The sequence below is a fragment of the Pollicipes pollicipes genome, unplaced genomic scaffold (assembly GCF_011947565.3).
Source record: "Pollicipes pollicipes isolate AB1234 unplaced genomic scaffold, Ppol_2.1 Scaffold_3447;HRSCAF=4054_pilon_pilon_pilon, whole genome shotgun sequence".
NCBI lineage: Eukaryota > Metazoa > Arthropoda > Thecostraca > Pollicipedomorpha > Pollicipedidae > Pollicipes > Pollicipes pollicipes.
In genome coordinates this window covers 40844989-40871041 of record NW_023596297.1, presented here as the reverse complement: position 1 = coordinate 40871041, position 26053 = coordinate 40844989, and the positions used below count along the sequence as shown (strand labels likewise).

Here is a 26053-nt window from a genome sequence, read left to right as displayed (position 1 = left end):
GAGGACTGCTCGAGGACTGCTGCTGGTCGCCCGGAATTGTGATGTCTGCCAGCAAGCTGGCACAACAACCAGAGACTTCCGTCAAAGACAACTGATGCTGCTCCAGAATCATCGTGCTTGGAAAAGCAGGCATTGTACCATATGGGTTCGTTCTGTTCAGCTTGTACTTAACGTACAATGCCGCCCAAATTTACGGCGAGGATTCCCTTACCACGACTGTTGGCAATCCCACAAGATGAACATGACAAAACCCATTTGACATGTTTCATTTCTCTGAGCACTTCCACGGACAAACATCAGCAAAACCGAGGTTTGCAACTGTGTATAAGGAAAACATGGCAGCGTTCTTTTTGAAACTGGGCTGGTGGTGTCTGCCCGGAGTTTGCTGTTTTATTCTTTATTTCGAACATTTTTAACAAGTGCACCCTTTAATCATTGGCGACCGCCGTTGTTACCATCAGCCGCAGGCCGTCCATTGCAGGCGCCAAGAGGGAGTGCCTAAAGCGACCTAAACTGACTAATGAATGAGCGGATTGGAAAGCAACCGTCCCCCCTCCCCTCAAATACCCTTGCAGACAATATCGTACCCCCGTAAAGACAGCTAGCAGCTAAAATGTTCCAGTTTTTTGTTATAACGACAGTGATGAGTTTGTTTGCATCGTCCTGGCACAGTAAAACAACACTACTTTTTTCTGATGAAATATAAACGTCTCACTTATACTACGCTACCGTTATAATTGACACTACCAATAGTTTGATGTCGTTGTTAATGTGACCGCAGGAAGGCATAACTTAAGTCGGCTTTCGGCAAGTACTCCATGGAAGTGGCTTCACGTTAAGTCTTTCCATAACAGTCCTCTGAGAGAGTGCATGTGTAGTGCACTTCCGCACTGCTATTCGACATGGCTACTCTCATTATCAGACTCGGTTAACGACCTAACATAAAATCAATTCTTTCACTATCCAAATCTGTATACATGAATAATCATCTACACTCGGGCTGTTGGGCAGTGAGGTACTGAGGTACTGAACATTGCCATTTTCAGGGTTCATCATGCGCAACACACCGCGCTACGGAGTCTCGCGCAACGAAACGAAATAGGCACGAGGAAAATGATTTCGGCGGCAGAGACTACGACGGCGGCAGGACACACCGTGGCGACAACGTCAGCAACGGTAACGCATAGCATCTGTTGAATGGTTTTGTGAACATCGCATCGGGCATGATAACAGAAATGTGCATGTTTTGTGCAATGATGCTGTTGCCGAGGTAATTCCGGTAAAATACATGGTGAATTAACCTAGACCCGGCTCATTATTGATGATATAAGGCAGTCTGTCTGGAATTACGGCGGTGCATCAATCAGATGGAAACAGCAGATCAGAAAAGCCTAACTGGGGCCCATCTGGGGCGGTTGAAAAGGTCCCATCCGGGCTAGTTATATAGGTCCCATCTGGGATGGTTACGTGGGTCCCAGCTGGACGCATCCATGTGGGCACCAGCTGAACATGCCCACGTGGGTCCCAACTGGGTAGCCCAGGTGGGCCCCATGTGGGTTATAGTTAGGCTCCAAGTGGGCCCCAGATGGACACCCATATGAGACCCATTTGGCCATGCTTACGTGAGTCCCAACAGGGCAGCCCAGGTGGCCCCATGTTGGTTCCAGTTTGGCTCCATATGGGCCCTAGGTGGGGTGCCCATGTGGCACCCAGTTCGTTGTCCATGACACGCCCACATGGGACCGGGGTGGGCAGCCCTGATGGGCTGCCCATCTTATGATCCCTGATATGACTGCCCATCTCGGACCCACATGGGTCCCAGTTGGACATGCTGGCTGGGTTATCCCCTGATCTCACATGTGCCATGTGCAGCCAACAGTCATAGCTACGCGTAGCGAAAACAGATTCTCCGTCTTGACCATGCTCTGAAAATTTCCGCGATTCCCCCTCGGTATGGAAAATTATCCGGGATAATTTTCCGTGTTGGCAGCGCCGAGCGCCATTTCGGAAAATTGTCCAACATTTCGGATAATTTTCCGAGATTATCTGCCGGCCGAATGCACCCGAAGTGCCCCGTCATTCGGGCCTGAAACTGAGCTTGAAGGGTGACCTTGAGAGATCAGGCCTTTGAGACAGGCGCTAGTCCCTTGACTGTTGAATAGATATTCTAATGCTTGAAAATTTGAAATCGACCGATAACTTTTGGGTAGTGTGCAGTTCCCCGTCTTTTGAGCATGACCTTGGCCTTGAAAGGTGACTGAAAGGTCAGGACTTGATCACCGCTACCTTTGCCAACCGGAGATTTTCACCGTCTTGCCGCTACCTGCGATTGAGCCGATTTTCAATTAGTGACGGGCAGCCACCGAAGGGATTTTCAGTGACGTCACCCAGCGGCTCGTGCTGAGTGTAACCAAATTGTATGGTGCCTCCCCCGTATATAACGCCTGGAGTTGCACGCCAAGTTGCAAATAATCGAAAAACGCAAGGCAAACGGAGCGGAGAAGCGTTATCGCGGGTTGGCTGTGGTTAGGAGATACGCTGAGGGCCCGCTGGCCTCTGCGATGTTTAAGATATGAGAGCATTACATACATGGCTCTGCGTTACATATGTGTGAAATGAAACGACGACCCTCCTGGTCGGCTGTTTTTATTGAGCCTAGCAGAGTGCGCTTTCATCTATTGGCGTTCATCATTGACTGTGTCTTAAGAAAGTGAACTCGCCAGAGGCGAATCACGCTTCATCGTAGATAACTTAGAGCCTTGATCAAGGCTGTTGCAAGGTGATTAGGTGGGTGGATGTCAGCTGTCTGCATGCTCACACTAATGTGCAGATTTGTCACTCATGTGCCAAAAGAGAAGTGATCATGTGTTATAATGCAGATATTATGTGGCAGATATTATTGTTTTGGTTCTAATGCCATGTTGTGAGAATTGATAAATTGTTGGTAAACCATGCTAGGATTGTACTATACTTGCATTAGGTGCTGTGTGTATACTGTGTTTGTGCTGCATTATGATGTTTTGACATTGACTGGCTATTCACAACTGCCATGTGTATGAATGCTAGGTCTTAGGTAGGTAGGCATGCATATAGGTATGTGTAATATGCTAAAATGTTGTTTCATTTAGTTCTGGTTAGTTCACTATGTCATTGTGGCTATGGTATACATTGGTACCTATTGTTAAAAAGAGCATTGTACACCAGTCATCATTTTGAAGGCAGAACATATTATGAATAATAATGAAACAGGTCACCTTTACTCTTACCTTCAAATTGAACTAATTATGATAGCAAACATTCAAGGGGTGCAAATACACAGCAACAATCCCCTTGGTGCCTTTGCTAAGTCATTGGTGAGTGATCACAATATTACTGCACATCAAAAACCATGAAAACATAGGGGGCTAAGGTAACCAAAAATGTACTGAACTATGTATCTTATGTATCTGAGCAGTCAGGTGGTATTGCATCATTGGAGTGGCATGCAATGAGTTTGTTTAGGGACTTGGTATTGCTGGCTTTACCAGGTTAGGTAATGGTGCTGGGGTCAAGGTTGCTGTGTGTTCACAGCTCTGAAATGTTCCCTATCATAATTATTTAAGTTTAAAGGTAAAGGTATAGATGTACCTGTTTTTTGATTGTTTACCATACACTCTACCTTAAAACCAGTGTAGTCTCCAAGAAGTTGGGTGATTGATTTAGTTTTGGCTACATCACCCCGTTGTCTCTAAGAAGTGGGTTAATGATTACAGGCCATGTCATGTCCTCACACATGAACATGATGGCATGTTTATGTATGTGAGGTGTTAGAGAACTCATGATCTCTAGATGGTCAGATTGAAATGGCTCATAGGATAGTGCATGCTCTCTCAATTACAAATGTTTGCAATTCCATGTAGGTCATGCTGAAATTTTGAACCAATTGTTGCAGGATGTCGTCCTTTCTATTCTTGGGACCAGATGTGTCCAGAAACCCCAGATGAGATCTCAGGATCTCATCCCAGGATTCTGTATGCATGGGACCCAATGAGATCCTGCATCCAACCTTGTGATCTAGGCACATGTCTGCGTGGGGTGCACATTTTTCTCCACTATGTTGACCTTACCTGTAATTGGGCATACTTTTGATGCGTTCATAACTTGTGGAAATGCTCATCCACTCTTGTAATTCCTTTGACATGATTTAACAATTTCAAGTTACCATGCTTAGTAATGCAAAAGGCATGTTTGACTGGTGGATAAGGTAAAGCATAGCAGTGACATTTAACATTATCACAAAAATTTCAGCATATGTGCACCATAAATCTGAGCATAAGTTCAGTGCATGACCTCAGCCATTTATAAGGTGTGGGGCTAATGTTTCAAGGAATTGTGAGATTGCAAATTTGTATAAAAATAAGGTGAAAATTCAGCACAATTTAGCCTGGTCTGAAATCTACACTGCAAGTGTGGTGTTCTGTGCACTGGTATTGCAGATTTGTCTGGTGTAATGGTTGAATTTTTCAGATGGGTCCTAGTGCACCAAGTTATGCTCAAGGTAGTTTAAATATCCTATGGATGTTTCCAAATATGCTGGCAGGTTTCAAAATTATGGAAATTCTTTTTTAACAAAGGCCAGTAACTGGCCAGGTAGATTGTAGGATACATGGTGCTCAGGTCTTACAAATGCATCAAGTTGTGTCATGCTGTTAACCAAGGTCAAGCCATTATCTAAGTATTGACAAAAGTCTTAATTCAGCTTGGTGTGTTTTTTTTTACTTCAGTAACAGCCTTAACCTGTGTAAAATAAATATGTTTATTTTTTCCAAGCTATTAATAAGTTGTTATTTTCTTCACAGGTCAGTTGTGTGAGCCTCCTTGATGAATACTTCTGACCAGCAATGCTACTCAGAGTCTGAAAGGTGGGTGTTTTCTTAGCAACCTTTGTATAATGTGTGGGTCAGACCCTATTAAATAATGTTTTTGAATAAAACAGCCACTTAAATATCATCATTGTTCTGAATTATGTATAATCTTGAAACCTAGTACAGGTCTTGTTGCATTCTTACATCTCTGATGTTCTTCATGTTCAGGAAGTTACATTGATGGGAATTATGAAAATGATTTACAGGTGATTAGCAATGGTACACATGATAACAGATTGCATTGAAGTGCACTGCAAAATTACATTAAATTGCAAGTAGGATACAAAATTGTTGCAGATGTTACACAAATTATTACACAATCATTGGTAGGCTTTGAACACAATGTTCCATTGTTTAGTCATCATGTTTGAGAGATAAGGGTGCATTCAAAGTATCTGGATCAAGCTAGGTCTCAAAATGTGTGACATGTTGCCATATTACACAGAACACTGCCCCAGAGCAGTTATGTTAGGATATGAGGTGACACATGTGAGCTGCTCATCTGATTCCAGGAAGACAATACAAGGTTACTGGAAGGCACTAATGAGCTTCAATTCATTGCCCCAAATCATCTGCACATCTGTTTCAACCTGTACTGCCTTCTTTCACTGTCTCTGAACTCCACCTTCATCACACTTTCCATTGGTGGCATTGGCACCGCCCACTTTGTTTGCGTAGGCGGGCGGAAGACGAGGCGATGAAGCGAGCCCAGGCGAGGCAGCGGATCGAGCAGTATTACCATCAACTGACGGAGGGCTGCGGGGACTCCAACTGTGCCAACGCCCACTGCTGCTCTAATGCTCAGGTAGGCTGGTGGGGGGGGGGGGGGGGGGCCTGCCCTGCCCTGCTCTCCCAGGTCCACTGTGCTCCGACTGGACTGGTACGCTGGCCTTCGTGGGCCCGGCGTATCTGCTGTGTCATGACCTGGCTGAACCACCACACTGTCCAGTCATGGCCTGGCTGTAGCATGACACTTTCCTGTCTTGGCCTAGGTGGACAGTCACACTCTTGTGGCCTGGCTGGACCATGACACTACCCTGTCATGGCCTGGGTGGACCATCACACTGCCCTGTCGTGGCCTGGCTGGACTGTCACACCGCCCTGTCGTGACTTGGGTGGATGGTCACACTATGCTGTCGTGGCCTGGCTGGACCATCACACTATGCCTGGCTGGACCGTCACATTGCCCTGTCGTGGCCTGGGTGGACTGACACACTACCCTGTCGTGGCGTGGGTGGACTGACACACTACCCTGTCGTGGCGTGGGTGGACCGTCACATTGCCCCGTCGTGGCCTGGGTGGACTGACACACTACCCTGTCGTGGCGTGGGTGGACCGTCACATTGCCCTGTCGTGGCCTGGGTGGACTGACACACTATCCTGTCGTGGCCTGGGTGGACCGACACAGTACCCTGTCGTGGCCTGGGTGGACCGACACACCGCCCTGTCGTGGCCTGGGTGGACCGCACACAGTGCTGGCCTGGGTGGACGAACATCGTGGCCTGGGTGGACCGACACACTACCCTGTCGTGGCCTGGTGGACGGTCGTGGCCTGGGTGGACCGACACACCTGTCGGGCGGCGGACCGTCACAACGCCTGTCGTGGTGCGGTGGACCGCACATACCGTGTGCCTGGGTGAACAGTCACACTGTCCTGTTGTGACCTGGCTGAAGTGGCGTGCCATCCTGTATTGCTGTATCCCCGCAACACGCAGGCCAGCCCCAGGGACGGCCTCTGCGGGGCTGATCAGAAGCAGTGGTCGCCTGTTTACTGTTCAGCGTCACTCTCCTGAGGGACAGACACTGCTTTAGCGTGCTACCAACACAATGGAAATTGTCATACGTCTTAATGCATTGCCAATGTGAATTCTTTGTGTGCAAAAAGCCGGTCATCTTTCAAAATTCCAAAGGGCAATCGGTGTTTCCAGTTCGTCAATACCTCCCGTCAGGAATCGTAATTGTTAAGGACGGCTAGCAGAGCGCCAGCGTTCATAGTTGCGTGTTGAAGTCGGGGTCGTTCGTGGAGCACCAGCTGTCGGCCGCCCGTCGCCAACAGAGGCAGCTGTGACGGCACATTGTGTCTGCCGCCGTGCCGCAGGTGGAGCCGCTGCCACCGAACCAGGCAGCGGTGCGCGCGGTCCACCTGCTGACGGTGTCGGCGCCGCTGTGTCAGGCGACGCGCAACAAGGTACGCCGCACGGCGGCCGGCCCCGCCCCCTCACCGCCACCGCCCTCCAGCGGCCGGTCCGCCGCCGGGCCCGCCGCTGCCGCCGCCGCCGCTGCCGCAGCTGCTGCCGCCGCCGCCACCCAGGCCGCCGGTGAGTGGGGCAGCGCGCACATAATGCCACCGGCTGGGGGGAACGTGTGCTGTTTTGTCGCACAGACAAGAGCTGCGTGGTTGGTCGTTGTGTTTGCGATGATTGCACGTGATTAATGGCGTGCCTGGCTCAGAGGGACTTGCTCGCCGCACAAGAAGGCCGACATTACCAAACGGCAGTTGTCGTTGAGACACTGTCAACACCTGTACCAACGGCAGTCGCCGTTGAGACACTGTCAACACCTGTAAGACAAGCTAACTGTACCGAATTATTTCATCCCACGATGATAGTCGTAGCAAAAGAAAATAGCGAATAGTAGTCACTGCTAATGAAGTGTGTGGAGAACCCTTTTTCCATATAAACTTACGTTATCGATTGATTTCGCCACGTTTCGCGGCTTGACCACCTCCTCTGGTCAAGTGGCGTGATGTGATCCAACTTTGGGCGTCTGATCTGGCGCGCTAAAACTGAATTTGTTGACATCTCTGTTGACTGCAATTTCGTTTTACGGCCGCCGCTCGAGGTACAGGCTCATAGTCCTCCACCTATGGTTTTCAATAATCATTTGTACAGATGTTGTGATGGTTTGAAGTTTCTGACCGCGATGATATAAATCTGTGACCTCTTTCTCGAGTACAGGCCTTTTAGATTTTGCTCAAAAGTGACAAATGCTCATAAACAGCAGTAAATGTGCTCCAAAGAAGTGTCCTTGAATTATGTTCCGATCCATGCCTTCACGCCATTAAAAGCGGGCTGTGAGCGACTTCTACAACCACCAACTACGACAACTACCCACACACACGCAAATGCACACGTTCACACCGCTCATAAACGTACACGTACACACGGCTGCGCTTGCGTACATGGCGCGAACCATCCCGCGTCCAGGGCGGTCTTCGACACAGCGCACGACCAAACCTCAGCGCGCACTTCAGCGTACGAGCAAACCTCGCAATAGGGAGCTGTGCCGGGTCACGGGGGAGGGAATCACACTACCTGACAGCTGGGCAGAGCAAGCGCTTCCCTCCCATCTCGGTGCGTGACATAGGGACAGACATCTTTATCCTGGTGTGCGTGACTGTCTCGGGCTTGGGAAAGCACTCAGAACTCATGGGTCAGCGCTTCCGGCTCAACAGTAAACATATTCATAAAGAGAAGTTATCATTCACTTGTGACTGACAGAAGTAATTGTGGCGTTACTCTGCTTCCTACGCCAGTTTCATAAACCTGCAACCAGTTTCATAAAGAGAGGTTACTATTTACGTTTGGCCGTGCGAAGTAATTTCGGCTTAACTCCCCTCTCCCTATGCCGGTTTCATAAACCTGCAAGAAGCGCTCCGAAGTAACGTCCTATAACAACCTCCGAAGTAAATAATAAAATGCCAGCGCTAAAGTAATTGCAGTGGTGATACAATTGGTCGTTACCATGACAGTTATGTTTTTGTTTTGGACCCGGAATGTTTGGATGCCTATAATAAATATATCAATATCGCTAAGGGGGCATAAAAGGTGTGGACACTTATGAGTTTACTCGAGAACCCAATTTGTTAGTTATTTGGGGATTAATTCGAAGACCAATTACAATGTTTTTTTTTTAATTTGCTGAAATGCAGACATCCTATAATTCTCGATATTGTTCCGCTACCCACAGAAGTAAACAAAGTTGTTTGGCACGCCTGTTCATACTGGGAAGCTTTCCTATACTGTGTGTGAAGGCAATATGCACCTCAGTGACAAAAGTTCCCAGAAATAGATGACTACTCTTACTTAAGGCTGTGCATTTCGTGGACTTGTATGACGTCTATCCGTGTCATAACAAGTTGGTTGGTTAGTGAGCTTAAAGGCGCGTCAGCTGCATTAGTTATTTTCCCCCGTGCATCCACCACAGTTCCTGGTGCACGTTTGTGATGCCTACAAACTTTCAATACAAACTGCAGTTGTATTGATTTTCTCACATACGCCAGCACGTTAACTCTTAATAAGTTGGCATCGCTTCAAACCTGAACAATTTTTCATTCTCGGTCTAGATGTTCTTTTCCTCCACCCCTGCATGGCCGTGCGCCGGCTCCTCTATGATCACCACCGCCGATTTTACGACCGGCCAGATCATTGTTTTATTGTACTTCAGGTTCGGAGTGAAGGTCTACTCCATGATCAAATCAAATGCGTTTATGAGACCCGATGGATGCTTGGTGAAGTTCGGAGTTACTCCTTACGTCAGATGTCCCCCTAAATTGTAGGATTTTACGGGCGATGAAGTAAATAGTTGCTATTCACTCTTTGCAGCTGGATTCGAAGTAAACGCTTGGGAAGGTACTCTCTAAGCCAGACTTGTACGGCACTCCCTTTTTATGAAGCTGGTTACAGATGACAGTTTCTCGTGGAGAAACATCAACGTGTGGAATTGGACAAGGCTTTCCGCATGAAGCCAGCCGAGCCTCTCCAACAGACCCGAGGCGTGAGCGAACTTTTCAACCCAAATATTACTTTTGCTGCAAAATTGATGACCTTTGGACCCTAAATATTGTTTGAGACTCATCGCCATAAACTGAAAAGCAGTATGGATAGAACCGAGACGTTCGCCAGCGCAGTGACGACATGAGGAGGCGAATATTTTCTTAGTTGGGAGACGAACGAGACAGGACACCGAAACAGCGACCATTGGCGAGGGCTCCATTGGGGCTCCAGGGCTCCAGCGACCATTGGCGAGGGTTGCGTGAGCATTCCAGCGGAGAGATGACTCAGAGACTAGGCATGCATTTTCACCTTCGAATAAGGTGAAAGTTCGTTTTTCAGAAAGTTCAAGGTAAAGGTAGGGGCTGGGTGAATTTTGTGGGCTTTCGAACACAATTGTGTACTCTCAACATTTGATTTAAGTCTTTTAGCGCGAAACCAGGCATGGAGAGAGGCCAGGACGTGTTCCACCTGCGTAACGGCATATCGAACCGTTGTTTTGCCGCTTACTGGAATGTAGGTGTGCTCAGCATACTGCACACCGCCTACACCCTCCGCGAAGGGACTGCAATCGTGCGGATTGGTGCAGTGCGGTGCGGGGCGCAATGCCGATTCCTGCGAGGCTCCCACACTATTCGCCACATCGCAATGGACTGCTGTTCCCGCACTGGTTGGATGCTCTCACGCGAAGGTGGCTTTTGAGGTGTGCCGATAACCAGGTGGTGTCAGCGCTGTGCAGGCCGAGTTTACTCAGCAATTTTGAGTGGTCTGTAACCTCGAAGCATTTGCTTGAATCAAGTAAGTGGAGCTGAAACATGTCTCCCTGGTCGTTGGCAGTTAGGATTTGATGGGATATACAAGCCAGCGCAGTTTCCGTGCAGTGGCGTAGTCTGAAACCGCGCTGGTGTGGAGAAAGGAGGTGATTATTGGAGAGCTAGCTATAGAGCTGCTAATGGACTGTATGTTCCACGATTCTTGCTCCGACGGGGACGAAAGAGATGGCCGAAAATTGGAAGGATTTGGAGGATCACCGGATTTGGAGACGGGGAAGACAATGGAATGCTTCCATGGCTCGGGCAATTAGAATAAGGATGTCCCCATTTCTACGGCCTGTTAAGTATTTGAGGCAGCTGGTCGGACCATTGCAACAGTCGCCTTCATTCGTTTGACCTGACATGACTTATCACAGGTCACATTGTCGATATCCACTAGTGTCTGTCTGAAAGTTTTTCAACAGCTTTTCAGTGCCGTCTTCTGCACTAGCATAGCATGCTTAGCTCTTCAAGTAACATATAAGGATTTTGTATAAACAGAAAGGCCTGTAACGTGAACTTGACCCATCTCATTTGGTTTGACCTGTCAGAGTTCACACCCACCACTGCTCAACACAGCTATTCGATGCAATTTGACGTGAGAAAATGCCGCTTCCGTGTGGTTCTCGCGAGCGTAGTTTTCTAGAGGTGGGCCTGTTAGCCCTATCCCCCCACACTCGTAGAACAGAGGTGAAAAACCGTCGTAGGTAGAGGGTTAACGGCACTTGCCCTCGCTTTGGCGCCGTTGGAGTGGATACCTGTCCTGGCTTGCTGAGCATGGGGCTAATTTCGACTCCAAATATCGCAGCACAGATCTAAGTCGGATGTCGGTATCGATTACCAGCATGGGTTAAGATGACAATGATTTTAAGAGCAAGAACTTTGGGCCTTCGAATCTGGTTTGGGTCCGATAAGTAATTACAAAGACGCGGCGTATCAGCATTACGCATTGGCTTCCCGGGTGGGAGCTGTGTGAGTAAGGATATCCTATCGTTGCCCAAATATCTATCTGAGTCCACTCCTGGCTTGTCCTGGTCATTACGGGTGATTGGGCTCCGTCTCCTGATGCACATATTTTCAAAGGAATCAATTTACCTGGATCCACAGCTTAACATGTCGAGTCCGACCCCATCTGGAGTCAAGAGCAGGCCTGTTGTTATCCGGGCAGGCCAGGTCAAATGCATTTTCCTTTTCTGCTCTGGTCCTTTGTGTTTTCGACATGACAGCCATTCATGTTCAATCAACTGTATTTAGCCAGGATCAGTGCTGTTTTGGGCGTCAAGATAGATTACACAGTAGAAGATCGTGTGGCGAATGGTTTTATGACAAAAGTGCGTATAGAAAAAGGACATAGGCATAAAGAACATACGCAGCTGTTCTAAGCAAATATGCGTGGGGTATAAAGTTCGTATGGCGGAGGTGCGTACGGAAAAGATTCGTAAGCAAGTGCTGGTTTGGTATAAAGTACGTGTGGAAAATGTTCTCTTGGACTAAGTTCGTTTGAACACAAATTGGCGTGAAAAGGGTTTTCATGCTTAAAGTGCGCACGCAATTGTTTGCAAGCTTTTGAGCGTGCGCAAATGTTCGAAGCGGATCAATTTCGTTTGACAAGAATGAGCGGGCAAAGGTTGACGAGCAGCGTAAGCGCATGGACAGGAGGCCGTGGGTGAGCTCCACTCTGCGAGAGTGATGAATATGAAGTCTTTGACGATGCATGGGGAGCACAGGCTGGTGGATGGCTGGTGACTGGTGGATGATGCTTCTGTGGGGAGCAATCTGCACAAAATCGATCACCATGATACCGAATTGTGCATCGGCACCTCTTAAAATTCGTCGAAAGTTGTCGGGGATGATCTGAGGTATGAATGTGAGTGAGTAACTTCTAGCTCTCTCCGGCGTACAGTTTCAAAATGATGCTCTCAGGCAATATTGGGTCGGGTACAACCAGGATCCTAATCGAAGAGGATGTATCAGAGCGTGTTCAGCTTGTGCGTGCTGGAATCGGCTCTGGTATCCGATTTATTTCTGTGAACAATCGTATAGCGCGTGCCACCGGCGCGTGTACCGGCCGTATTCCACGAGCGAGCTGACTCGCCGCGTCCGTCAGCTGACGTCAGCGACGCGCTCACAGGCGTGAGGCGGAGTCGCAGACAGGCATGTCGGCAGGATGAGGGATAATGAAGGAGCACAACGACCCGGCCAGGCATCTGCAGTGAATATGCTTTGTTATGAAATCTCCAGTCCCCTCCACCCGAGTGCCATCTTGCTCAACCCCCACTGATTCGAGCTCATTTTGCTGGTGGCATCAGAGCTTAAAGCTCATGTCATTGAGGGCTGGGGTTACCACAACACCTAAGCTGACCCATGCAATTGTCAACGTCCACCGCCATGGCCTACTTCTCTCCTTCCCCAGTCGACGGGATGGGATGACGGACCCGCTCCCCCGCAGCGACCATTCATTTGGCGCCTGGTGCCAAAAACGAGTATATGCATTTTGACGCTCAGCACACATATGTATACGAGGTCTTGCTTACGTGCTGTCGTCAAACAAACTTCGATCCTGGCCGACATACTTGGTGTGCTTACATCAGGTATCGAAATACCAACATTTTCGTATGTTCTCTCGTGAGACGAACGTTGTCCTGTACTTTGGCCGCCCTTGACTCCTTGACTTGGCATTCGTGTCCGAACATTTGGGTTCAACACTTGCTTACGACCTCTTTCCATACGAACTTTTGCCCGACGAATTTTTTTCCCATTTTTTCCTGGCGAACATTTTACCATACGTAGTCCTGCCATCACGAGCTCTTGTTATTTTTTTCCTCTGGTAAGAGTCTTATCTATTACAGAGCGAATCTATTTGCCTGGGAAGGAGTTATTTTGCGCCGACTTTCTTATCCGGCAGCACTATCTCACGGTGCCTACATTGTGATGGAGCTTGATATGTATTGGACTGTGGTAGATTCATGTCTCATGGAAAGATAATAATGCACCTTTATTATGCGGCATTGCTATGCGGCATTGCAGCGTGCAGCTGAACAGATGGAAGCTTTGCATGTAAAGCTGCTATAACGTCCGCCTCGGTCCATTAGGATAGTGATGCTTCGGATGAGATTAGGAATGGGATGCTTCGCAACTCGTTTTGATTTTAAGCTTACCAGTAGTTCATTGTGCAATAACGTTTGTCCTTTGGGGATGGGTGGAATGGCCTGGGTACGCCCCGGCCTCCTGGGCTTTGTATAGCGGCCGGAGCACGGCCAGTTTGGCGCGTCGTCAGAGCGCGCTGCGTCACCATGGCGACGCGCCAGGCCTTTGTGGTGGTGGCGGCGGCGGCGGCGGCCCAGTGCCGGCCCTGTGTGTGCGCCGGGCGGCGGTGACATGGCCCCGACCGTGTGGCGTGTGTTGGCAGAGCCGGATGCCGACGGCGACTGGACCGCCGACCGGCTGATCAGTCTGGTGCAGGACAGCGCTCGCGCCAGGGACTACACGCAGGTCATCCGCGCCATCGGCCACATCTTCTCGGACACGGAGACGCTGAAGCGCAGCTTTCTGCGGCGGAGCGACGCGCCGCCCGAGAAGGGCCAGCTGGATGCCGGCGAGAAGGAGGGTGCCTGCGCCGCCGCGGCCGCCGCGCCGCCGCCGCCACTGTCGCCGCTGGACCTGGAGAGCGTACGGCGCGTGTTCAGCCTGCTCTTCTCCACCGGCGACTCACCATTTACGGCCGCGCTGGTGACAGCGCTCACCACGCTGGCCGACGGCCTGCGCGCCAGCTTGCAGTTCCGCAACGGCTACCACAGCGACCCGGACCTGCTGAACGTCTTCCTGCTGGTGATGGAGATCCCCGTGCTGAGCAGTTCTGAGTTTTTGGAGCTGGCCTTGCCGCGGCTGTGCCAGGCGGCCGTCTGGCTGCCGCTGGCAGCGCAGGTGCAGCTGGTGCGGCTCTGGGCCCGGTACCCGGCCGACCGACTCCGGCACATGGTGCAGACGCTGCAGCAGCTCATCTCCGTCAAGGTGATCGAGCAGGAGGCGACGCGTGGCTACCAGGCCACCGACGACGAGGCCGTCACAGCGCCCGTCCGCCTCATCCGTCTGCTCTACTACGCCAGTCTGGTGGGTGGCCGCTGCGACTCTGCGGCGGCGCGCGAGCAGCCGGCCGGCAGCTGCCGACCGCCGCCGGCTGCCGCCGACTCCCTGCTGCCGTCCGCCAAGGAGTACGCGCCGCCGCCCGACGAAGACCCGCTGGAGCGCGAGCTCGGCACGCGCCCCATAGACTGCCGAGTGCCACTAGTCGGCTTTGACGAGTTCTACAACGAGCCCCTCAGCGAGGCAGTGGAGATGGACCATGACTACCGCTATTACAAGGTAGGCACGGCACGGTCCACGGCATGACGGCACGCTGTGAGTGTGGAGGTCAGCTTTGGCGACCCTGGAGGCTCTCATGATTAACTGGTGTCAGTGTGCAGTCAACGCTTCCCTGAAAATATCAGTTGGACACTCTGGTAACTCGCTTTGAAAGTTCAGGGGCTTAGTTAACTTACGGATAGGTCGAACAGCAAAACGCGTTACGCAACACTTCTTAGATGCCGCAAATCATTCGACGGAACTATTGCATCGTTTCATGGGTCATAACTGCAGGCTGCTGCTCGACTCTCTCGTTTCGAAATCCAACTTGTGTGTCATCTGGCGGGGCGAGCGGCGGCGCCGTGGCCGCCGTCACTGCCGGACGCCTCTGTGACGGGCCATGGCGGCTGTGCGGCAGGAGCACCCGGAGCGGTTCAGCTTCATGCGGCACCCGTTCGTGCTGACGCCGGCCACCAAGTCGCTGGGCCTGTACTACGACAGTCGGATCCGCATGTACCACGAGCGCCACCTGGCCATAGTGCACAACCTGGTGCACGGCGCCGGCCAGCCGTACCTGCGACTGCGTGTGCGGCGCGACTTCATTATCGAGGACGCGCTGGTGGAGGTGCGGGCGGCCGGCCGGCCGAGGCCCAAGCGCCACTTCGCGTCAGTGGACGGGGCCCAGAGTGCCGTCAGCTGACAGGGTTTTGGTTCAGCCAGTCACGGCTGGCGTTGTATGCCGCCCGTGCCGCCCAGTGGCGCTGGCAGGCCATACGCAGGGTGTTTGCAGCGGCGCGCAAGAGGTGGGATGAGCCGGGGAAGGTGCAGGGCTTGAGTCGTAAAACGTCGCGAACAATCGGTTTGGGCGCTTTGTCATTGTTTTGTCGTTTCTGTCCTTTTGTACAATGCGCTCGGCCGTTCCAGCTGGAGATCATGGCGCTGGAGAATCCCAGCGACCTGAAGAAGCAGTTAGTGGTGCAATTCGAGGGCGAACAGGGTGTGGACGAGGGCGGCGTGTCCAAAGAGTTCTTTCAGCTTATTGTAGAAGCGATCTTCAACCCGGACTATGGTAAGTGCAAGAGAGGGCATGTTCTTGGCGTGCTGTTACTGTTGGTGTGTCCGTTACGTTTCCGTGCATTTCCGCTTCATGAACTGATTATTTGCGACGTTGGAATTCGTGCGTTCTGTGCACTCCCCCTCATTTTGAGGGTGGTCGTGTGAGTTCGTTGCTGACGTTTTGCATGGTACCGCTGTTATGTACACACATTTGTGCTACTGCTTCCCTCCGTCGCATGCAATCACTACAGCGTTGTGACGTGAATTTCGTGGTGCGCACGGATAATCTGCCTGCGAGCGAGGAGAGAGGGTGTCGTTTTCGGCCGTGTCTCGCGGCCGTCTGTCACATGGGCGACGTCTGTGTCGCTGAGCCATGCAGCTGCGTCGTCTGACGTACTCCGGCGCACCCGGCAGGCATGTTCACATACAACGAAGAGACGCGAGCGTACTGGTTCAACCCAACCTCGTTTGAGAACGACGCCCAGTTCACGCTGATCGGCATTGTGGTCGGCCTGGCGCTCTACAACAACGTCATACTGGACATCCGCTTCCCGATGGTGGTGTACCGAAAGCTCATGGGACAGAAGGGCACGTTCGAGGACCTCAGCGAGCTGAGTCCGGTGAGCACTTGGCAGCCAGCGGCGGCCTGGTCCGGCCAGCACGGGTCATGTGTGAGGTTTGGTGGCGGCGAGTGCTCCTGAAGGCGCCGCGGGAGGAAGCCGTCGTGTTGGCTGCGGCTCCGATGTGTGCCCGGACAGAGCGAGCGTGGCGAGACCGGCCGGCGCACCCGTGCGTTCCGTCACGCTGTTCCCTCCGTCCGGCAGACGCTGTTCCGAAGCCTGACCTCGATGCTTGAGTACGACGGCGACGATATGGAGGATGTGTTCGTGCAGAGCTTCCAGGTGGGCTACACGGACGTGTTCGGTGCCAAGCTGACTCATGACCTGCGCCCCAACGGCAGCCAGCTGCTTGTGAACCGCACCAACGTGCAGGTCAGTGGTCCCCCCCCCCTACCCTCCCGGGCGGTGGCCCGTGAGTGTGTAGGCATGTGCAGGTCAGTGGCTCCCCCCCCCCCCGGGCGGTGGCCCGTGAGTGTGCAGGCATGTGCAGGTCAGTGGCTCCCCTCCCCCCCCCCCCCCCCTCCCGGACGGTGGCCCATGAGTGTGAAGGCATGCGCGTTTAAGCCACTGATTGATTTGTTTTGTTTTGACAGACGGCTACACAGACTTGTTTTCGACCGACGTAAAGGAGGCGTGTAAAAAAGACTGACCTGTCCGTGTACTGTGCTTACATGCGTCTAAGTGCAAATATGTGTATGTTTGCAACAACCCATGTAATGTTCGCTTTAGTGGTGCATTAGCGGTACAGGCGCAGTAGCAGTAGCACCCTGAATGTACAAGTAACGGAACCATATGATCGGTCCCCTTTCGCTGGCCGTCGTCCTCCTTTGACTTACCTCGAATTAGGTGCTCACGTGCTGGGGTATCCAGGGTGTCCAGTGGGCTGTGTGATGTCCGCCGGCGCCGCTCAGCCGCTGCTCACGTGCTGGGGTGTCTAAGAGTGTCCGGTGGGCCGTGTGATGTCCGCCGGCGCCACCCAGCCACATCGACTTGGTTCGCTGCGCGCAGGATTTCGCGGACAGCTACGCCGACTTCCTGTTGAACTCGTCGGTGCAGCGTCAGTTCCGGGCGTTCCGGCGGGGCTTCACCATGGTCACGGACGAGTCGCCGCTCTGGGGCCTCTTCCGGCCGGAGGAGGTGGAGCTTCTTGTCTGCGGCAGCAAGGTAGGCGCCCGTCGGCGCGGCGGCCGTCGGCCCGCCGCCATCGCCACCTCAGTCTGAGGGCCCGCGGCGTCTGGTTAGTGATAGATGCGGTCATGACCGCGACACGGTAGGAGTCACTCCCTGGTGAAGCTGACCCAAGAAAAGCGAGTTTTGATTGAGATAAGTTTAGTGGCCGTGTTTGCCCCGGATCGCAGACCACGCCGAAATGGAATGCGTACCACGTCAGCGGGTCAGCATTTGGTACTGCGTATCGGAAATCCACCCAGTTTCCAGTCAGATATTGTCATATTTCTTAACAGTTATGCTTGGCATGGGCACAATATTCCCTTTGTTGGCCTCAAGCCGGCTTGTACTGAAACACCGTAGTCTGAGTTGTAAGTGAGAGGCATCATCTACCATCAAATGCCCCGCAGAACTTGTATACAAATATTCCAGTGAGCCGAGGGTCTGTGCCTGAGCGTGGGAAGTGGGGGCCAGGGGGAGAGATCAGGCGCTGGGACTGACAGGTGCTGAGGCGGCGCGTCGCCACGGGACAACGGGGAGAGATCACGCGCTGGGGCTGACAGGTGCTGAGGCGGCGCGTCGCCACGGGACAGCGGGGAGAGGTCAGGCGCTGGGACTGACAGGTGCTGAGGCGGCGCGTCGCCACGGGACAACGGGGAGAGATCAGGCGCTGGGACTGACAGCTGCTGAGGCGGCGCGTCGCCACGGGACAACGGGGAGAGATCAGGCGCTGGGACTGACAGGTGCTGAGGCGGCGCGTCGCCACGGGACAACGGGGAGAGGTCAGGCGCTGGGACTGACAGCTGCTGAGGCGGCGCGTCGCCACGGGATAACGGGGAGAGATCAGGCGCTGAGGCGGCGCGTCGCCACGGGACAACGGGGAGAGATCAGGCGCTGCGACTGACAGGTGCTGAGGCGGCGCGTCGCTACGGGACAACGGGAGAGGTCAGGCGCTGGGGCTGACAGGTGCTGAGGTGGCGCGTCGCCACGGGACAACGGGGAGAGATCAGGCGCTGGGACTGACAGCTGCTGAGGCGGCGCGTCGCCACGGGACAACGGGGAGAGGTCAGGCGCTAGGGCTGACAGGCGGTGAGGCGGCGCGTCGCCACGGGACAACGGGGAGAGATCAGGCGCTGGGACTGACAGCTGCTGAAGCGGCGCGTCGCCACGGGACAACGGGGAGAGATCAGGCGCTGAGGCGGCGCGTCGCCACGGGACAACGGGGAGAGATCAGGCGCTGGGACTGACAGGTGCTGAGGCGGCGCGTCGCCACGGGACAACGGGGAGAGGTCAGGCGCTGGGGCTGACAGGCGGTGAGGCGGCGCGTCGCCACGGGACAACGGGGAGAGATCAGGCGCTGGGACTGACAGCTGCTGAGGCGGCGCGTCGCCACGGGACAACGGGGAGAGATCAGGCGCTGAGACTGACAGGTGCTGAGGCGGCGCGTCGCCACGGGACAACGGGGGAGGTCAGAAGATGAGCTAGAATCGCCTTTTAGCTGCGGTGGGATTCAAAAATTCCATCGCAGAAAGACTACAGGGATTAAAAATTCAATTAATAAAAGTTGGAACTTATGAGTCAGTAAGACATGCTATAGAAAACGAAGACATATTTCAAGTTGGCGTGGGCGTAATATCATAAATATGACAAAACCGTTTCTGTTTTTGTAACATCGTACAGCGGTTATCATTAACATTAACATCGGCGGTCACAGGTCATTACAGCGAATAAGAATGCATTAAAGAATTGTCATTGGATAACAGTATGATGAGCATCAAAAACTTTGTAACAACAACGTTTTGATGCTGCACTTTGCACTTCCCTCCCACAGGATTTTTAACGCAAAACAAAGCGAAGGAGTGGAACAGCAAAAACTACAAATAATTCGACAAGTATAAGACATTAAAAAAAATTGGACTCCTGCACATCAATCCGCCACCCAATCAAACACAACAGACATACCTCCGGCTTCTGTTAAGATAGGGTCAGGAAATATAACATATCGCGTCACTGTTTTTTTTTTGTTTGTTGCAAAATGTCAATGCTTATTTCCATGAAAGTAACGTAACCAAGCCTTACCTAAAGAAGCCGCACCTCATTTCATCCTGTCTAACATATTTGAATCACATTAGCACTTGTGAATCACTAGTTCTGACAAAATTCCCTCTGCCACTTGCCATGCAATTAACCAACCTAACCTAGTTTAGAGTAGCCCATGCGTTGAATATCATCTCAACTCCGCCTCCGTCAACTCCTCAACTCCTGTCCGTCCCGGTAGCTCAGCTGGTTAGAGCGCCTGCCTTCCGATCCACCCTCCCGTGGCGGGGCGGGTTCGAGTCGCTTTAGGGCGCTCGCTATCTGCCCTTGACAGGTATGGCCTGCGGCCGGTGGCAGCGGTCGCGCTAAAGGTCAGTTGACGTCAGAGGGCAGGACGGATCGTGCCGAGCATTGCGGTACGTTAAGCTTTCGCCACTAAATTCTGCCGTTGCCTGGAATCGCGTGATCGGATAGTGGGGGTCAGGGCTCACACAACAAGCGCGGCTTAGTGTGAGCGCTGATCCCAGAAATCCATCTATTCAAAGGCTTCGGGTCAAATTTAAAAAAGAAAAACACACCGCATCTATTTCAGCAGCAGTTGTGATAAAGACATGAATCGTATTTTTGCTGGTTTCAACTTGTGTTTTGGTTCATTTCATTTGTGTTAGCTTGTTAACACCAAAGTTGACAGCGCACAAATCAGAGCCACTCAAATCGCTTTGAATAACTCATTCTGGCATCATGGTCAGCCTCCATGAAGCGCGGTAGTGGGTATGCTCCACAAAGCAATCTCTGTTCTCCAAAGGTAACATAACTTCTAGATGACCACAAAACCAGTTGCGCTATGTGTCTCTTCAGCTGCAGCAAAGGCATCCACTTATATTTTGCTATTTATATTGATTGTTATTTATAAAGTTTGTGATGTTTGCTTCACATTTCAGATGGGCTGGTCTATTTCCTAAAACCTTATGTGCACCTCATGTTGTAATTGCTGTGCAGCTTAGGGTATTCCTGTGTTAAAAAATATAGTGCATATCTACAGTAGTCATTTACCAGTCAGCAACCCACGGCAACTACGGACAACATCTTGTTAAAGCAGACATGAGAGACTACTTCAACAAATTTGAGGCAAATGATCAAAAATATGGAACAAAATACTCCAATTACGTGTCTTGTGGCATCATAGTTTGTCTTATGAACACAACTTGATCCATTCAAACAGAGAACGACTGGATCTGGTTACAAATGATGTGTTGAAAGCTGGCAAGGTTAGCAATTAGTTACCCCACAGCAGACACTGGCTTTGTAAGGGCATGCTTCTTTCTGCTCGCCACGAAAAAAGTTTGTATGTTTTGTATGGTTTGCTGACAGACAGGGCCATCCAACCCACCCACAAAGTATAAATATCAAGCCAAATAGGTATGAGGTGTGTATGATAAAACACAATTTCGCCACCAATATATATATGCGCGGCTGGGCAATATCAGGAAAGAATGAAAAATGTTCACAAAATGTGGAGAAAAGGAGTGAAAATTCTCCTCATGTGGTGTTGTTTTGCACCTAAAGTCGCCAATTCTAGGAGACTGGGATGTAATGCTGGTGCTGACTGGTTGAGGCGACGCGCCACCGCAGGACTACGACTTCAGGGAGCTGGAGGCCGGCACGGAGTACGATGGCGGCTTCACGCGCGACTCTCTGGCCGTGCGCCGCTTCTGGGAGGTCGTGCACGACGAGATGACGGCCGAGCAGCGGCGCCGTCTGCTGGAGTTCACCACCGGCTCGGACCGCGTGCCGGTCGGCGGCCTCCGCAAGCTCAAGCTCATCATCGCCCGCAACGGTCCCGACACGGACCGGTGAGCGCGCGCCGGCGCACCGGCGGCAGGGGCCCGGCCGCAGCTGGGGCTCGGCCAACGCGGCCACTCGCTACCGATCTGGCCGATGCGTCCACTGCACAGTGGGCCCCGCAACGCCAGCGCGCCCCGTCAAGACCTGATCATCTGTTAGCACGCGTGCTCCGACGCTGTCCTGTACGTGTTGTGCGTCATTCCTGCCTTTTATGCCAGCTGATCGGCCGTCTATGGTGCTTGCTCCACTAGCTCAGCTGTTGGTATCATCTGCATATCGACAACCGACAACCCTCACGTCTGGTATAATCTCGCTTGTTCCACGCTGCACAAGGTATTCCGCTGGTTAGGGAGCCCATAGGAACTTAACTGTTTGCGTATGAAGCATTGCTCTATCCGCTCTGCCTGAACTCCATGATCCAGATGCTTCCTTTACCTTTTCAACAATTGATCATTTGAGTACATACGGAATTATTAAGCTATGTACACATCAGCGTCATCCCAATGCACCCCAGCGGCCGTTCTTCGTTGGCAAATGAAAGCCCATTCCTGATTTGCAGTAGTCCCATTTGACGTATGGCTTAGTTACTTGACTTGCCTTTGACATCACGGCCCAGATCCCTTCCTAGCTTGGCTGACAGACGAACTAAATGACTTTGTTTACAAGTAAGTCGTTGCTGTCTACTAGACAACGGTCGACGCCACCCACGGAGGTCTGACGTCTGCAGTGTCTGTTATACCCTCCCCGGTGACGCCACCCACGGAGGTCTGACGTCTGCAGTATCTATTATGCCCTCCCCGGTGAGGCCACCCACGGAGGTCTGACGTCTGCGGTGTCATTGTCCCCTCCCCGGTGACGCCACCCACGGAGGTCTGACGTCTGCGGTGTCTATTATGCCCTCCCCGGTGACGCCACCCACGGAGGTCTGACGTCTGCGGTGTCTATTATGCCCTCCCCGGTGACGCCACCCACGGAGGTCTGACGTCTGCGGTGTCTATTATGCCCTCCCCGGTGACGCCACCCACGGAGGTCTGACGTCTGCGGTGTCATTGTCCCCTCCCCGGTGACGCCGCTCGCGGTGTTCTGACGGCGTGCTGGCGGCAGGCTACCCACGGCGCACACCTGCTTCAACGTGCTGCTGCTGCCCGACTACCGGACGCGGGAGAAGCTCCGCGAAATGGTGCTCAAGGCCATCACGTACAGCAAGGGGTTCGGCATGTTGTAGCGTCGCTCACTGCCATCGGCCGCGCCGTGCGCGCTGGGCCCGCCCGCCCTCACCAGGCCTTCAAGTGCTGTCGACCGGCTGATTGTTTTATTCGTGAGAAATGTTACATTTAATGAGTGCCAATGCGTGCACGGCCAATACACATGCGCTTATACTGGGCGGCTGGTTGTATTTGTTCGTTTTGGTGGTGGCGGGTTAAGGTGACCTGGATTGAGGTCGGGGCATCGCTGCTGCGTTTGAACAGTGCGCGTTTGGTATTGGCTGCGAGGCCATCTGCGATAGCGAACGGCGCATTTCTTTATTACAGCAAGGTCGTGGACAATCCAGCTTTTCTGTACTTTTAAAGTTTTTCGAGCAGACCATTCACGGCCGAGACACACATTTGCACAGTAGGTTCGAACAAAACATGTTGCGAAAACTGGTAGAGAGGTGTGCGCTTTCATCGAGAAATAAAACGACCTACTCATCTGCTGTAGCACGGTATTCACCCGAGAAAGGCAACTTTGCGCTTGCCAGCGTTGTGTCCGAGGTGGAGTGTCAATCAGACCCTCTAAATGCATTTGGTGATGAGTGAGCCAATGGGGAATGCTCGGCGGGAGCCCAGCACGCGCTCTCGGTCGATGAGCAGTGTGTTGGCCTTGATCCTGAGCTCGTCCTCCATGTCGTGTTTCTGCTCTAGCAAGGCGGCGATGGCCGCCTCCGTGTCGGCCAGCTTCTGCTTTAGCTGCTCTATTGAGCCATAGATGTCGCCTACCTCGCTCTGCAGGCGCAACATGGCGTTGTCGCGGCACAGCTCCATGCAAGGCCGGTGCGTGCGCCGCTCCAGCCGCGTGTGCGCCACCTTGAGCGGCGGGCACTTATCGGCCAGCGCCTTCTGCAGCGCCTGCCGGTACTTCTCCTGGTCGGCGATCTCCTGGATCAGGCGCGACAGCTCCACCTGGATCTTGTTCTTGGCGTCTTGCGTCTGCTGGACGCGCTGCTTCAGCGCTTGGTTTGTGTTGTTCCAAGCCTGCCACAGCTCGTTGATGGACGTGTTGATGAGGTTCTTGGCCTCGGCGCGCAGGCGCGAGCTCTCGGCGCGCGCGTTCTGTGACCTTTGCACGAGCCGGATGGTGTAGTCGATCCATGATTCGGGCGTGCTCATGGTGCGGTCTGACTTCTCGATGCCCGGATACAGCGCGATGCCCGGCGAGGTGTTGTTGAGGCCATGCGCGTACCGGTCGATGTGCAGGGCGGAGAACTTGTCGAGAGAGTCGCGCTCCAGACACTGCCTGGCGTCGGCCAGCTCCTTTAGAGCTTGCGCGATTCGTTCCAGTAGACGACACAGGCGTTCCTGAATAGATTTGATCACATCAATTTCACGGTTTAATCCAACTTCAACGTCGTCGTGCACTTGATCTATGCCCATCCTCTGCTGACGAGCGTAGAGACATTCTTGAACTATTCTAAGCGGGTTTTCCACCTCCCGAAGAAGGCATTCCGCCTGTCGCTTTGTTTCTTCTAGTTTTTCAGTTTCTGCAACGTTCATTTCCAGCTCATGAACCACCTCATGTCGCCAATAGTTCACGTCGCCTATACGCTCACCGAGGCGTTGTGTGGATTCTTTTTGGCCATATGTCACCACGCAATCGGTGTCGCGCATTATCCGGAGCGAGTCGCTTCTGACTTGTTCTCCAACAACACGTTTTCCTTCAGAGGTGTTCAAGTTGTCAAAATTTGTTTGCTGCCAATCGGAGACGGTGTATTTGCTGTGTGACAAGTTCTGAGCGGTTGCCCGGATCGGAGGGCAAAGCTGTGCAGTGCCAACAGCGCTTCGCTCCCAGAAGGTGGTCGCATTTCCCGGTATCGTAACACCGGGGGCGTACTTGTCGGCACCAACGCTGGGTCGATATGCATAATCGAACGGTGAGCCAGATCCCAGGGTTCTCACACTCTCGCCGCATCTACAATCACCTATGTGTCTCACTTCTGTTTTATATGTAGTAGTCATTTTAGCGTCTGATATATACACTACGTTTTTAGTTCAGATTTGGGCTTCAATAATAAATTCCGTTGTCCTAGGTGGAACAAAACAAAGCTGGGTGCAAACGCTGATAAATTTAAAACGCTGACTATTCAAAGCGTGATATAGGAAATGCACGTGGCAAAATTGCTGACATAGCTCGTACCTAAGACAAACATTTAGAAAACTACACACTGCATTCCGTGGAAAAATGGTGCGATAATTTGTTGTAGCGTATGTACTGTTAAATAAATCGTTTTCGCGAAAGTTATTGTAGATATGCACCCAAAATAATGTAATTTTAAACAATTCAACCCGAGCCAAACGGGGGGGGGGGGGGGCATACCTTAGAGACACACTACCTTTCCCCGAGGTTTCCTGGAATGCATTTTGAGCCAACATGCGCGTGATGCCGAAATCTGAGGTGCTCTTGAGAGTGCCTGTGATGCCGAACCTGAGACTGCCTGAGTTATCACTTCACATCTCGTATCATAACATCTGAAACAAGTTGGATGCTGTCAAGCTCAGCGTTAGACGTGAAACGCGCCTCCACTGACCTGTTTAACACATCTAAGATGATTTATAGGACGTGGGATGATTGTAAAGCTGAGATACAGCGGTGTAGTTGCCTGCTCAGTTGGAAGGCTTCAGACCTCTCCCCCCTCCCCTCCCCCAGCTTGTGCCCCAGCCTCAACTTTGAAAGAAAGTGGGCCAAATCCGGCTGGGTTCTGTGATGTTCGAAGCAGGGTTCTTTGGACTTCACTCAGTCTCGCGAGGGGAACAGTCCAGTTATGCCTACAGCTGTGCTCCGGGATCAGCAGGCTTTTTGGGATAAGACAGTAAGCGTAGAACGCCAGCCTGTCGGTCGGATTCTCCGTGCGTATGACCAGCGTTCTCTCAGACCCGCCTCGAGCCGGCCTATCCGTGTCCGATGTGCGGGCGATGCACCTGAGCAGTCCATTTACGACAGCATGCTGTACTTGGTTTTCGCCTTGTACGGCATGCTAATCACTATTTTTTGTACGTTTTTCTTTACTCACTTCAGTAACCATCGGTCTGCAAGCCACTCCAAAGTAACAACCAGTCTGCAAACCACTGCTAAGTAACCAACGGTCCATCAAGCTCTCTGGATGTCCGTTTTCTCTTAGTTTATCCGTACGTTCGTATCCTCGTCTCTACGCTCTCTGCCCCTGTTTTCTGTCTCGTCTTCACTCGTTTATTCGTATGCCTGTTCTTCGTCAAGGGACTGACTCCCAACACTCATCAGTGTGT

The 26053-nt window shown here is 52.2% G+C and overlaps 2 protein-coding genes across 6 annotated transcripts; one reads left to right on the top strand and one right to left on the bottom strand.

The window, feature by feature from the left end:
• The first annotated feature begins 2431 nt into the window (after nt 1-2431).
• Ube3a (ubiquitin protein ligase E3A) lies at nt 2432-22796 on the top strand. Of its 5 annotated transcripts, none has more exons than XM_037214012.1 (12): nt 2432-2779; nt 4839-4901; nt 5583-5709; nt 7003-7222; nt 13898-14850; nt 15248-15454; nt 15754-15898; nt 16300-16505; nt 16710-16877; nt 17514-17669; nt 21342-21562; nt 22659-22796. In XM_037214012.1, the coding sequence occupies exons 2-12, from the start codon at nt 4861-4863 to the stop codon at nt 22777-22779; spliced, it is 2565 nt and encodes an 854-aa protein (XP_037069907.1). In that variant the 5' UTR covers nt 2432-2779; nt 4839-4860; the 3' UTR covers nt 22780-22796. The 5 variants fall into 5 exon arrangements, with proteins under 5 accessions (XP_037069907.1, XP_037069906.1, XP_037069908.1 ...); XM_037214011.1 differs by having other exon boundaries at nt 2432-2787; XM_037214013.1 differs by having other exon boundaries at nt 2479-2525.
• A 266-nt stretch (nt 22797-23062) lies between these two features.
• Nucleotides 23063-24857, bottom strand: LOC119091311 (tektin-3-like). The gene has a single exon (XM_037214017.1). It carries the CDS (start codon nt 24767-24769, stop codon nt 23330-23332), a length of 1440 nt encoding a protein of 479 aa, XP_037069912.1. The 5' UTR covers nt 24770-24857; the 3' UTR covers nt 23063-23329.
• Between the last annotated feature and the right edge of the window lie 1196 nt (nt 24858-26053).